Source organism: Microcaecilia unicolor, chromosome 13 (assembly GCF_901765095.1).
Source record: "Microcaecilia unicolor chromosome 13, aMicUni1.1, whole genome shotgun sequence".
In the NCBI taxonomy this organism is placed as follows: domain Eukaryota; kingdom Metazoa; phylum Chordata; class Amphibia; order Gymnophiona; family Siphonopidae; genus Microcaecilia; species Microcaecilia unicolor.
This window is the reverse complement of record NC_044043.1, coordinates 52,420,068-52,433,425: the sequence shown is the minus strand read 5'-3', so window position 1 is coordinate 52,433,425 and position 13,358 is coordinate 52,420,068. Positions and strand designations below refer to the sequence as shown.

General features: G+C 49.4%; 1 protein-coding gene across 5 annotated transcripts in view; it reads left to right on the top strand.

Moving 5' to 3' along the window:
• Positions 1-13,358, top strand: part of GLOD4 (glyoxalase domain containing 4) — a 34,627-nt gene that overhangs the window by 3,779 nt on the left and 17,490 nt on the right. For 2 of the 5 annotated variants that reach the window (XM_030222292.1, XM_030222294.1), the window contains exons 2-3: positions 9,738-9,919; positions 10,400-10,449. In XM_030222292.1, coding sequence (XP_030078152.1) covers positions 9,830-9,919; positions 10,400-10,449 — 140 coding nt within the window. In that variant the 5' untranslated portion in view covers positions 9,738-9,829. Of the gene's footprint in view, positions 1-9,507; positions 9,542-9,737; positions 9,920-10,399; positions 10,450-13,358 lie in introns of all 5 variants that reach the window. The other 3 variants (XM_030222293.1, XM_030222295.1, XM_030222296.1) reach the window with 3 other exon arrangements.

Genomic DNA, 13,358 nt, shown 5'->3' with positions numbered 1-13,358 from the left:
GCGAGGGCGCAAAGGGTCGCTCCCCGGATCGCTTGAGCGCTTCTAGAGGGGATGCGGGGGTCCTACAGCCTGATTCGCCCTTGTTGGGTGACAGTTTCGTGGCCGATGATTGTCCCGGTCCTTCCTCCGGCGTGGCGGTTTTTTCCCGCCATAAACGCCCATCCCCCGCTCCTCGCCTCCGCCATCTTGGCCGGCCACGCGGCTCGGACGGCTTCTTTGTGGGCCGCCCTTGAGGTTGGAGACATTAATGCCATGAACGCCCTTAATTTGGGCGACGGCACAAAAGCGGCTAAAGTTAAGCGCCGTTCTTCCCGCGCGGCTCCTTCACGGAGTGTCGCGCCGGACGCCATTTTGGATGCGCAGCATGTCTCTCCCCCGCTCTTGCGAGCGCCGGTTGAGGGTGCGTCTAGGGCTGTAGCCCAGGCTGCGGAAGTGCACAGTCTGGGGGGTTTCTCCCCCGAGTTTGTTTTGCTGCTGCATCAGGCTTTCCTCATGCAAAACGCTGCCCCTGCTCCCTCGTCTGGTAAAGAGGTTGAGGTTCCCAAAGGTAAACGCCCTCGGGTTGATTCCCAGGCCTTGGAGGACTTTGTCTCCTCCGATGTAGATGAGGGCAGCGTGTCTGAGGTCTCCCAACGGTCCTTTGCGGATTCCTTGGAGGAGACGGATCCCCGCTCGGATGGAGCGGATGACCCCTCTGCAGCGCGGCTTTTTAGCCCAGAGGATTTGCCCAACCTGTTGTTACAGGCCATGGACACTTTGAAGATTTCCTCTCCGGAGGACGTCTCTCCCTCAGCCCCTGTTGGCTCTGCCATTATGCTGGGGACGAAGCACCCGCCTAGAACCTTCCACGTGCATGATGCCATGTACACCTTAATTTCGGCTCAATGGGATGTCCCGGAAGCGAGCCTTAAAGTGGCTAGGGCTATGTCCCGCCTCTATCCTTTGGCTGTGAGTGAACGTGAGGCCTATCTGTGGCCTACCGTGGATTCTTTAATCACTGCGGTGACTAAGAAAACGGCATTGCCGGTGGAAGGTGGCACGGCCCTAAAGGACGCCCAAGACAGAAGGAGGCGGCCTTAAGGTCGTCCTTTGAGGCGGCTGCTTTAAGTTTGCAGGCCTCAGTTTGCGGCTCCTATGTGGCCAGGGCGTGCCTGACTATGGTGCAGCGGGCTTCCCCCTCGGATCATTCCTTGAGGGCTGATTGGCCGGCCCTGGAATCGGGCTTAGCCTATTTGGCAGACTTGCTGTATGATGTCTTGAGGGCCTCAGCTAAAGGCATGGCTCAGACAATCTCTGCGCGGCGGTGGCTTTGGCTGAAGCATTGGTCTGCTGACCACGCCTCTAAATCCCGCCTGGCTAGATTGCCTTTTAAAGGCAAGCTGCTCTTTGGGGTCGAGCTGGACAAAATCGTGACCGATCTCGGCACGTCTAAGGGCAAGAAATTACCAGAGGTCAGGGCTCGGGCTAGTACTCGTCCCGGTACCTCCAGAGGACGGTTGCAGGAAGCCCGTCGGTACCGCCCGGGCAAGTCGGGTTCCTCTGCCCCCTCTTCCTTCAAGAGGAATTTCTCCCCCAAGCAGCATTCCTTTCGCAGAGACCGCCGTCCCGGAGGTGCTCACTCCGGTCCTCCCCCAGGGTCTCGTACCCAATGACGGGGCCTTGGTCCACGCCCCAGTGCAGATTGGAGGACGGCTGTCCTCGTTTCTGGGCGAGTGGACCACAATAACTTCAGACGCGTGGGTGCTGGAAGTCATCAGAGACGGCTACAAGCTAGAGTTCTGCCGACCCTTAAAAGACGGGTTTGTACTCTCTCCCTGCAAGTCTCCGGTCAAAGCTGTGGCAGTGCAGCAGACCTTGGACAACCTGATCCGCCGGGGCGCGGTCGTTCCTGTGCCAGAAAGTCAGCTTGGCAAGGGACGTTACTCCATTTACTTTGTGGTACCAAAGAAAGGAGGTTCTGTCCGGCCTATCCTCGACCTCAAAGGGGTCAATCGGGCCTTGAAAGTTCGGCACTTTCGCATGGAGACTCTCCGCTCTGTTATAGCGGCAGTGAAGGCAGGAGAGTTCTTGGCTTCCTTGGACATCAAGGAAGCGTACCTGCATATTCCCATCTGGCCTCCTCATCAACGCTTTCTGCGTTTTGCAGTCCTAGGACGACACTTCCAGTTCAGAGCCCTCCCATTCGGGTTGGCTACTGCTCCGCGGACCTTTTCCAAAGTAATGGTGGTCATCGCGGCCTTCTTACGAAAGGAAGGGGTACAAGTCCATCCTTATCTGGACGACTGGTTGATCCGAGCCCCCTCTTATGCAGAGTGCGGCAAAGCTGTGGACCGGGTAGTTGCTCTTTTGAGCTCCCTGGGGTGGATCATCAACTGGGAGAAGAGCCAGCTGCGCCCGACTCAGTCCCTGGAGTACCTGGGAGTTCGATTCGACACCCAAGTGGGCAGAGTGTTCCTGCCAGACAATCGGATTGTCAACTTCAGGCTCAGGTGGACCAGTTCCTGGGAGCCTCTCCTCTCCGGGCTTGGGACTAGGTGCAGCTGTTGGGCTCTATGACGGCCACGATGGAAGTAGTGCCCTGGGCCAGGACTCATATGAGACCACTTCAACACTCCTTGCTGCAGCGCTGGACTCCGATGTCGGAGGATTATGCTGTGCGACTTCCCTTGGACCCAGCAGTGCGCAAGGCGCTGAGCTGGTGGATGCAGACAGACAAATTGTCTGCAGGAATGCCTCTGGTGACCCCAGAGTGGATTGTCGTCACGACGGATGCCTCTTTGTCGGGCTGGGGAGCCCACTGCTTGGGAAGGACAGCGCAGGGGCTCTGGTCTCCTGCAGAGGCAAAGTGGTCTATCAACCTCCTGGAACTCAGAGCCATTCGGTTGGCGCTTTTGGAGTTCATCCCGGTACTGGTGTGGAAGCCAGTACGGGTCCTGTCGGACAATGCCACGGCTGTGGCCTATGTCAACCGCCAGGGAGGTACCAAGAGCGCCCCTCTAGCCAAGGAGGCTATGTATCTTTGCCAGTGGGCGGAAGCGAACCTGGAGCAGCTTTCAGCGGCCCACATTGCCGGAGTCATGAATGTCAAGGCGGACTTTCTCAGTCGCCATACCTTGGAGCCCGGAGAGTGGCAGCTATCTGCTCAGGCATTCTTGGACATCACGAAGCGCTGGGGCCAGCCGAGCCTAGATCTGATGGCGTCATCGGCCAATTGCCAAGTGCCGCGCTTCTTCAGCAGAGGACGGGACCCTCGATCCCTGGGAGTAGATGCTCTTCTCCAACAGTGGCCGACACAAGAGCTCCTCTATGTGTTCCCGCCCTGGCCCATGTTGGGCAGGGTGCTAGACCGGGTGGCAAAGCATCCCGGCAGGGTAATCCTGGTGGGTCCGGATTGGCCCAGGCGTCCCTGGTATGCGGACTTGATCAGGCTCTCAGTGGACGATCCTCTGCGACTGCCAGTGGAGCAGGGCCTGTTACATCAGGGTCCCGTGGTGATGGAGGATCCCTCCCCCTTTGGTCTTACGGCCTGGCTATTGAGCGGCAGCGTCTGAGGAAGAAGGGCTTCTCAGACAAGGTCATCGTCACTATGCTGAGAGCGAGGAAGCGCTCTACTTCTACTGCTTACGCCAGGGTTTGGCGTATCTTTGCAGCGTGGTGTGAAGCAGGCTCACTTTCTCCCTTCACTGCTCCAATTTCTTCAGTGTTGGCGTTCCTGCAAGAAGGTCTGGAGAAAGGCCTGTCGCTCAGTTCCCTTAAAGTCCAGGTAGCGGCTCTGGCTTGCTTCAGGGGCTGCCTGAATGGTGCTTCCCTGGCTTCACAGCCAGATGTGGTGCGCTTTCTCAAGGGGGTTAATCACCTGCGCCCTCCTCTGCACTCAGTGGTGCCTGCGTGGAATCTCAACCTGGTGCTAAGAGCATTGCAGAAGCCGCCTTTTGAACCCTTGTCGAGGGCATCTCTGAAAGACCTGACGTTGAAAGCAGTCTTTTTGGTGGCTATCACTTCAGCCAGAAGAGTTTCCGAGCTCCAGGCGCTCTCATGTCGAGAGCCTTTTCTGCAGTTCACTGAGGCAGGAGTGTCTATTCGCACAGTGCCTTCCTTCCTGCCCAAGATTGTTTTTCGCTTCCATGTGAATCAGCAGCTCTGTCTCCCTTCCTTTCATAGGGAGGACTACCCAGAGGAGTACTCTGCTCTTAAATATCTGGATGTGAGACGAGTCATCATCAGATACTTGGAAGTGACCAATGATTTCCGGAAATCGGATCATCTGTTTGTCCTGTTTGCAGGTCCTCGTAAGGGTCTGCAGGCTGCTAAGCCTACAGTGGCAAGATGGGTCAAGGAAGCCATTGCAGCGGCTTATGTGGCCGCGGGGAAGGTTCCGCCTATCCAGCTGAAGGCTCACTCCACGAGAGCTCAGGCGGCCTCGATGGCAGAGGCCGGATCCGTCTCCTTGGAAGAGATATGCAAGGCGGCAACTTGGGCTTCGGCTCATACATTCTCCAAGCATTACCGTTTGACTGTGGCTGCACGGGCGGAGGCCCGGTTTGGAGCTTCAGTGTTGAGGTCAGGGATTTCTATGTCCCGCCCTGGGTGAGTACTGCTTCGGTACATCCCACCAGTCTATGGATTGATCAGCTTGATGATATGGAAGGTAAAATTATGTATAATCATACCTGATAATTTTCTTTCCATTAATCATAGCTGATCAATCCATAGCCCCTCCCAGATATCTGTACTGTTTTTATTCTCGTTGCATTTCAGGTTCAAGTTTAGTCTTCAGTTACTTCAGAAAGACTTCGTGTTCAAGTTTTTTCACTTGTATTCTTCAAGAGTTGAGACGAGTTTGTGTTACAGTGAGCTGCTGCATTCCTCTCCCCTCCGTTTTACGGGGCTGGATTGAGACTTAAAATTCTGCCGGCACTCCCTCCCGCTTCGTGCGGCTGTAGGGCAGCTTTGTACCCCTCCCGCTTCGGCGGTGTTAGGGTCAGTCAGCTCCTCCCGCGGTTGCGGTTGCAGGATAAGCCAGATCCCCCCGCATCGGCGGGTGTGGTGTCCCTCCCCCACTCCGCGGGGATGAGCTGGACGGATTCCCCTCCCCCACTTGTGTGGGGATGAGCTGGGTTAATTCCCCTCCCCCGTTTCGGCGGTGGTGAGCTGGGCAGAGTGTCCCTTCGTGGGTGTAATTCTCTAAGTGCTGAGTCCTGCGGATGGAGCTTTGATATCGACATACTGAGGAGTTTCCGGCAGCACATGACCACATATAGGGAGGCAAAAGTTTGCTCTCTATCTCCACCTGCTGGTAGATGGACACAACCCACCAGTCTATGGATTGATCAGCTATGATTAATGGAAAGAAAATTATCAGGTATGATTATACATAATTTTACCTTTCATCCAGTCTTAGATCTCAAAGATCTAAACCGCTGCCTCCAAGTGTCTCACTTTCACATTGATCAAACAAACCAACCTCTTGTTTACAAACTGCAAAGTACTTTAACGGTACTAAAATCCTGTGAAGTGCCAAGACATCTGATGATGAGAAAGGGAAAAAGCCTCTGTGCCCACACCTCCACCCAATATATAGCTTAATAGGGTAAGAAGGAAAATCCGTGGGTCAATTTTCTTCATCGGCATAAAAAAACCCTTATCTCATCTCAAAATCTCAATAATCTTTAGGCTAAAACTTCACAGGTTAAACATCAGTGGATCCAAATATACAGGTTAGAAGTAAAAAAAAAAAATCTTAAACTTAACCTTCCAAAGCATGTGTGGAGATAAACGTGCAGGAGAAATCCATCAGTCACACCAACTGTGGCCAGAGTTTCGCCGTCAAGGCTGTGTCAAGGCGTGCATGACATCAAAAGTTAGAGCACGATACATCTTCAGTGCATTCAGATCCCTTTCACATGGAAACACTAAGAGCAGTCATAGCCGTGGTTCAAGTAGGATAATTTCTTGCCGCCCTCAATCTCAAGAAGGCATACTTGCATGCTGCATCAGAGGTTTCTGCGTTTTGCAGTGCTGGGCCATCACTTCCAGTTCAGGGCTTTGCTGTTCGTTTTTGCCATGGCACCAAGAACATTTATCAAGGTTATGATGGTGGCCTTCCTTCAGCACCAGGGAATTGGAGCTCACTCATATCTCTGATTGACTGGCTCATTCATTCATTTTCCTATTCAGCAGTGTAGCGGTGACTGACAAAAGTTGTCCATCTTCTGCAGACATTGGGTTGGGTGATCAATTTTGAGAAGAGCAGACTAACTCCATTGCAGATTCTGGAGTATCTGGGTGTTCTATTCAACACAGCAAGAGAGAAGATCTTCCTCACGGAAAGCAGGAGGTCGAAGCTGGTTCAACAGATTTGGCTTCTGAGTCAAGGCAGGCCCAGGGTCTGGGGTCAGTGATAACGGCGATGGAAGTGTGATGCCTTCTGGTAAAGGCTCATATGCATCCATTACAGAAGTCTCTTCTCAGCCACTAATTTTCAGTGTCATAGAAGCACAATCTTCATCTTCCTTGTGTCCAGAGTGGAACCTTAATTTAGTTCTTCTGGCTCTTCAGAAGCTTACTTTTGAGCCACTCCAGAAGGCCTCCTTGAAAGATCTTATGCTAAAGACAGCGCTGCGTCAGCACGTGGCATTTCAGAGCTTCAGGCTCTCTTGTCAGGGTACCTTTCTCCACATTTCAGAGACGGGGGTCTCTCTGTGCACAGTTCTTTCCTTTCTTTCAGAAGTGGTAATGGTATTTCATCTCAACCAATCTGTGGCGCTTCTGTCCTTTTTATCAAAGAGGATGAAGAAGCTCAGTATTCTTCCTTGAAGCTTCTTGACGTGCGTAGAGTCCTCATCAGATATAAGTTACGAATGAGTTTTGCAAATTGGACTGTTTCTGCTTTTTGGTAAGCAGAGGCTTGGCCTCATGGCTTCCAAGCCCACAATTGCTAGATGGCTGAAGGAGACTATCATGTCAGCTTATTTGCTTTAAGGAAGCAGGCTTCTCAGGCTTTGTGGGCTCTTTCTACAAGGTGTACAGTAATATTGTGGGTGGAGGCTACCTTACTGTTTCTGGTGGATATTTGCAAGGTGGTACTTTACCAAGCACTACAGAATGGACACTGTAGCGCACTCAAAAGCCATTTTTGGGGCGTCCCTTATTTCTATCTGACAATGTCTGTAGAGCAGTGAGGTATAATCAATAAGATCAAATGCTGCAGTAAGGTCGAGAGAGGAGACGTACTGATTTAACTTGATCTAAAAGAAGATACAGTGGGGGAAATAAGTATTTGATCCCTTGCTGATTTTGTAAGTTTGCCCACTGACAAAGACATGAGCAGCCCATAATTGAAGGGTAGGTTATTGGTAACAGTGAGAGATAGCACATCACAAATTAAATCCGGAAAATCACATTGTGGAAAGTATATGAATTTATTTGCATTCTGCAGAGGGAAATAAGTATTTGATCCCTCTGGCAAACAAGACCTAATACTTGGTGGCAAAACCCTTGTTGGCAAGCACAGCGGTCAGACGTCTTCTGTAGTTGATGATGAGGTTTGCACACATGTCAGGAGGAATTTTGGTCCACTCCTCTTTGCAGATCATCTCTAAATCATTAAGAGTTCTGGGCTGTCGCTTGGCAACTCGCAGCTTCAGCTCCCTCCATAAGTTTTCAATGGGATTAAGGTCTGGTGACTGGCTAGGCCACTCCATGACCCTAATGTGCTTCTTCCTGAGCCACTCCTTTGTTGCCTTGGCTGTATGTTTTGGGTCATTGTCGTGCTGGAAGACCCAGCCACGACCCATTTTTAAGGCCCTGGCGGAGGGAAGGAGGTTGTCACTCAGAATTGTACGGTACATGGCCCCATCCATTCTCCCATTGATGCGGTGAAGTAGTCCTGTGCCCTTAGCAGAGAAACACCCCCAAAACATAACATTTCCACCTCCATGCTTGACAGTGGGGACGGTGTTCTTTGGGTCATAGGCAGCATTTCTCTTCCTCCAAACACGGCGAGTTGAGTTCATGCCAAAGAGCTCAATTTTTGTCTCATCTGACCACAGCACCTTCTCCCAATCACTCTCGGCATCATCCAGGTGTTCACTGGCAAACTTCAGACGGGCCGTCACATGTGCCTTCCGGAGCAGGGGGACCTTGCGGGCACTGCAGGATTGCAATCCGTTATGTCGTAATGTGTTACCAATGGTTTTCGTGGTGACAGTGGTCCCAGCTGCCTTGAGATCATTGACAAGTTCCCCCCTTGTAGTTGTAGGCTGATTTCTAACCTTCCTCATGATCAAGGATACCCCACGAGGTGAGATTTTGCGTGGAGCCCCAGATCTTTGTCGATTGACAGTCATTTTGTACTTCTTCCATTTTCTTACTATGGCACCAACAGTTGTCTCCTTCTCGCCCAGCATCTTACTGATGGTTTTGTAGCCCATTCCAGCCTTGTGCAGGTGTATGATCTTGTCCCTGACATCCTTAGACAGCTCCTTGCTCTTGGCCATTTTGTAGAGGTTAGAGTCTGACTGATTCACTGAGTCTGTGGACAGGTGTCTTTCATACAGGTGACCATTGCCGACAGCTGTCTGTCATGCAGGTACCTAGTTGATTTGGAGCATCTACCTGGTCTGTAGGGGCCAGATCTCTTACTGGTTGGTGGGGGATCAAATACTTATTTCCCTCTGCAGAATGCAAATAAATTCATATACTTTCCACAATGTGATTTTCCGGATTTAATTTGTGATGTGCTATCTCTCACTGTTACCAATAACCTACCCTTCAATTATGGGCTGCTCATGTCTTTGTCAGTGGGCAAACTTACAAAATCAGCAAGGGATCAAATACTTATTTCCCCCACTGTAGATGTAAGTAGTGATACCTAGCAATGTTGTTTCGGTGCTGTGGTAGCTTCTGAAAACCAATTTGTTTTGGGTGTAAAATGTGAGGTTTTTTTTCTAAGAACTCCTGAAGTTGAGAATGAACTATAGATTTCATGATCTTTGCTATGAATGGAAGGTTGGCTATCAGTCGGTAGTTGTTACAGTCACCAATTGTACCAAAGGGATACATTTGATTTTAGGTCTTATAGATGCATTCTTCCAAGTCTCAGGGATATAACCATCAGAAAGGCTTGTATTTATCATATTGTTGATAAGAGAAAAGGAAGTAATGGCATAATGCATCTTTCGATCAGAGTGGATGACATTGTGTCTTGTTGGGACTGTAGTAAGCTGCATAGAGTTAAGTACCTTTGTCAATGTATATAAGGAGGGTAGATTGAATCTTGTCAAGTGTGCTTCTAGGAACAGAAGATGGGAGGTCTTGAATCAGACATTGGTGATATAGTTGCAAGTAAAGTGTTTTGTAATGTGTTGAGTTTATTCTCAAGCGATTGGCTAAGTCTTGAGGGGAAGGGAGAGCCGCAGTCCTGAGCCCTTCTAACACATATTTAGACAATGCAGTGAGTGTAATTTACTCCTTATGACTGGTTTCCTGCATATTCTGTTGATGTAGGAACAACAAAGCCAAGCTAAAGACTTTCATCAAGGTAAGTGAGACCTCTTTTGTAATAGCACGTCCCCATTTATTGATTATATATCTTGCAAGGATTAGAAAACTAGCCAAATACAAGAAAAATATGGGAAAGATTCAGATATGATGTTACTCACTTGTAGAACCCTTTTTCAGAAATAAGGTTTCTCACCTGAAATATGTTTATGCTGATGCCCTAATATTATCTGTAGATACTGCAGGGTAAAGACACAGTGAAGTCTTGTGCGGCCTCCTCTCTCGGTGCATATCTGCCAAGGGATTCCTCGGGGTGCCTCTCAAATCCATGGCCACCAGAAGAGCCCTTCATTTTGTCTTTAAAGTTGGGGACCGACCTCAGACTGTCAAGTTCTACAGGGATGTGCTGGGAATGAAAGTAAGGTGATTCTGTGCTGCTGTCTTTGTTGTAGGAATGATGATTTCATGCAGGGGTGGGGGGTTAATACAATGAATCAAACATGCGACTCCTGTCAGTTCAATAAAGTCTTGCAGAGTACGAGTGGGAGAAGGAGCAAGGTATTAACTGACTTCTTAGCACATTGGAATACATGAGATCTCGTATTATAGGGGCAGGAAATGCTTAGGCAATGCTGCCTCATGTTCCCGGTAAACCACCTTAGCAGTTGTGAGAGTCTGAACTGGGCCTAAAAGATTCCTGATTTTTGAGGATTAGCAGATGGTTCCAGTGGTACTGGGAACTGTCAGAGCCAGTTCTTGGATTGCATTCTTGGTCTTGTAGTCCTAAGAAAAGCAGGACTGGTGAATTTCTCTTGCATTAATATTTTTTCTTTTGCACTGAGTAACATGGTATGAACTGTTTCATGTGTTCTAATTTCCTTCTTGTGTCTTTTCACAGATTCTGCGACATGAAGAGTTCGATGAGGGCTGCAAAGCAACATGTAATGGGTAAGTTAAGGGAGGGAAAGTCTTGTCACTTTCTGGAGTGAGAGCCCCCTGTGTATCCTGACAGGCTGCAGTTAGTACAGGCATTAGTTTCTTTATGTAATCCTCACTGTGTGACCTTGAGCATGCCACGGACCTTCCTGATAACATGTACTCGGCTAATGATACGAGGTAAGGAATAATTTGTAACTGGCTGGGGGCACTTTTTATGTTAAGTATCAATAGAAATCAAACAAAATAAAACATGGAAAAGAAAATAAGATGATACCTTTTTTATTGTACATAACTTAATACATTTCTTGATTAGCTTTCGAAGGTTGACCTTCTTCCTCAAATCGGAAATAAGCAAATGTGCTAGCTGACAGTGTATATAAGTGAAAACATTCAAGCATTACTATGACAGTCTGACAGGGTGGGAGGAGGGGGGTGGGTAGGAAGTATGCATGGGGACATCAAAGCATATCATTGATATTCTAACAGGATGGGTGTGGATAGGTGAGGGGAGGGTGATCAACAGAGACATACAGCTTTATGGTTTATAATGGGCTAGGAACCCCAGATCCTTGTTAAGTCCTTTCTGTTGGGTGTTAAAATATTCAATCATTCTGACTTCAAAGGTCTTACGTTCTTGTATGGTTTTAAAGTTACCTTTCAGGATTCTCACTGTGAAGTCACTGGTACAGTGTCCTGGTCCTGTAAAATGTTGACCAACAGGCGTGGGAACCCTGCTGGCACCAGTATTGTTCATATGATGTCTATGTAAATTGAATCTTGTCTTAAGCATCTGGCCTGTTTCTCCAATATAGCACCCAATATAGCACCCAACAGAAAGGACTTAACAAGGATCTGGGGTTCCTAGCCCATTATAAACCATAAAGCTGTATGTCTCTGTTGATCACCCCTCCCCTCACCTATCCACACCCATCCTGTTAGAATATCAATGATATGCTTTGATGTCCCCATGCATACCTCCGACCCACCCCCATCCTCCCACCCTGTCAGACTTCATAGTAATGCTTGAATGTTTTCACTTATATACACTGTCAGCTAGCACATTTGCTTATTTCCGACCTGAGGAAGAAGGGCAACCTTTGAAAGCTAATCAAGAAATGTATTAAGTTATGTCCAATAAAAAAGGTATCATCTTATTTTCTTTTCCATGTTTTATTTTGTTTGATTTCTATTGATAACCTTAAGAGTGGACTAACACGGCTACCACACTCCTCTATGTTAAGTATGAAACAAAGAGTTAGAATTTCCTTTAAACCGAATTGGCTGATTGGTTTGTGGGCATGATAGACAAGAGCTGACTGCTGGGATTATGTATTCCCTCCTTGCTGGCTGGCTGGCTGGTTCTTACACGGTGATGGACAGGGAACCAGGATCAATTTTTAGAGTGGTGGCACCATAGATGTTTCTAACACCTGTTTCCTTAGCGTAGGCAGCAATGAATCTAGGAACTGGTGGCTTGTGTCCATCTACCAGCAGGTGAACATAGAGATTACAAGCTGAAGTGAGTGATACTGGACGACCAGCCCCCCCATCAGCCAGTATATCTCTTATCTCCAGCAGGTGGTGGACGACTTCTCTCACCAGCTCCTGGATCCTGGATTCCTCGAGACTGGGACTACTGGGCTAATTTGGCCAGTTGAGTCTGGGGGTGTTTGGCCACTTGGAGCCATTCTTAGGGGCATACCTGTCTAGGTCCCTTCCTCACACCGTGTCCTCTTGCCTCCCTGCAGGTTTTTTCTGGCTGTTCCCTTCCTCACCAATATTTTAAAAAAAGGCAGCTGAGAAAAAAAAATCGCTTTACTGAGCTGGGGAGCAGAAGGAACTGCACACACAGTGAGTTTCCCAGACAGTTTCTTGTTGGAGTGAGTTTGTTACCCTGCTGAGCCTGTTTGGCAGCAGGTCTGCACTGAGAGGCGTTTGTTGGTGCCAGAGCCGCCTTTGTTGGTGATTGCCTGTGTTTTTTCTGTTTTTCTTCCTGCAGTGGGGCTTGTGGTAATGGCGGCGGAAGCAATGAAACAGTGTTCCTGCTGTAACAGCCAATGTTCTGCAAAGGGGTTGTTCTTGGCAGGCTGTTCATAGCCTTTGCAGGGATACAGCACTTCGGCTCCAGAGGCTTCCCTTTCCTGCGCTGATGGGGTTGGGGCTCACATCATTTTGTTTTCTTCCTCCGATGTGGCTCCCGCCTGTCAGCTGACTGTTTCAGAGCCGGGGCGCTGCCTTTTGTGGTTGCTTTGGGGTCCTTTTCCGGGGGGGAAGGGGGGGGCACTGGGGAGGCTTTCTCCACAGAATTTGTTCTTCTCTTGCATCAGGCCTATATGTTAAGGGCTTTTCCTCAGTCCCAGCTTCAGCCTTCTGTTATGCCTTCTACTAACTAGTGTGGCAGAGTGCATCGGCGCTGTTTCCCACTCTCCTTCTGAGGACCCTACTCTAAAGAGGAGGCGAATCATCTCTCTTTTGGAGATGGTGTCATTGGGTTCCGGTACCCTCTCCCCTTCACTTGTCATATTCTCTGAATATTCCCTCCATCCATCTCAGGTAGATGAGCTAGAGGAGGGCGAGTTGGGCAAGGAGGAACCTGATGACCATACGGCCGGCCGTGTCTTCCATAGGGACGAGCTGTGCAGGTGGTAGCTTTGGCCTGTTTTTGCGGGCAGGTTCCTCCCAAGCAGCTGATATGCTTGTGGTTTGTTTCTTGAAAGGTGTGATTCACCTGCATCCTCTGTTGCATCGGCCGTGTCCGGCCTGGAGCCGTAATCTAGTCCTGCGCACCTTACAAAGGCTGTGTTTTTGGTAGCTATGGCGTCAGCCCGTAGTGTTTCGGAGATCCAAGCCCTATTGTGTTGGGATCTGTTTTTACAATTTTCAGAGTCTGGGGTCACCTTGTGGATGGTGCCTTCTTT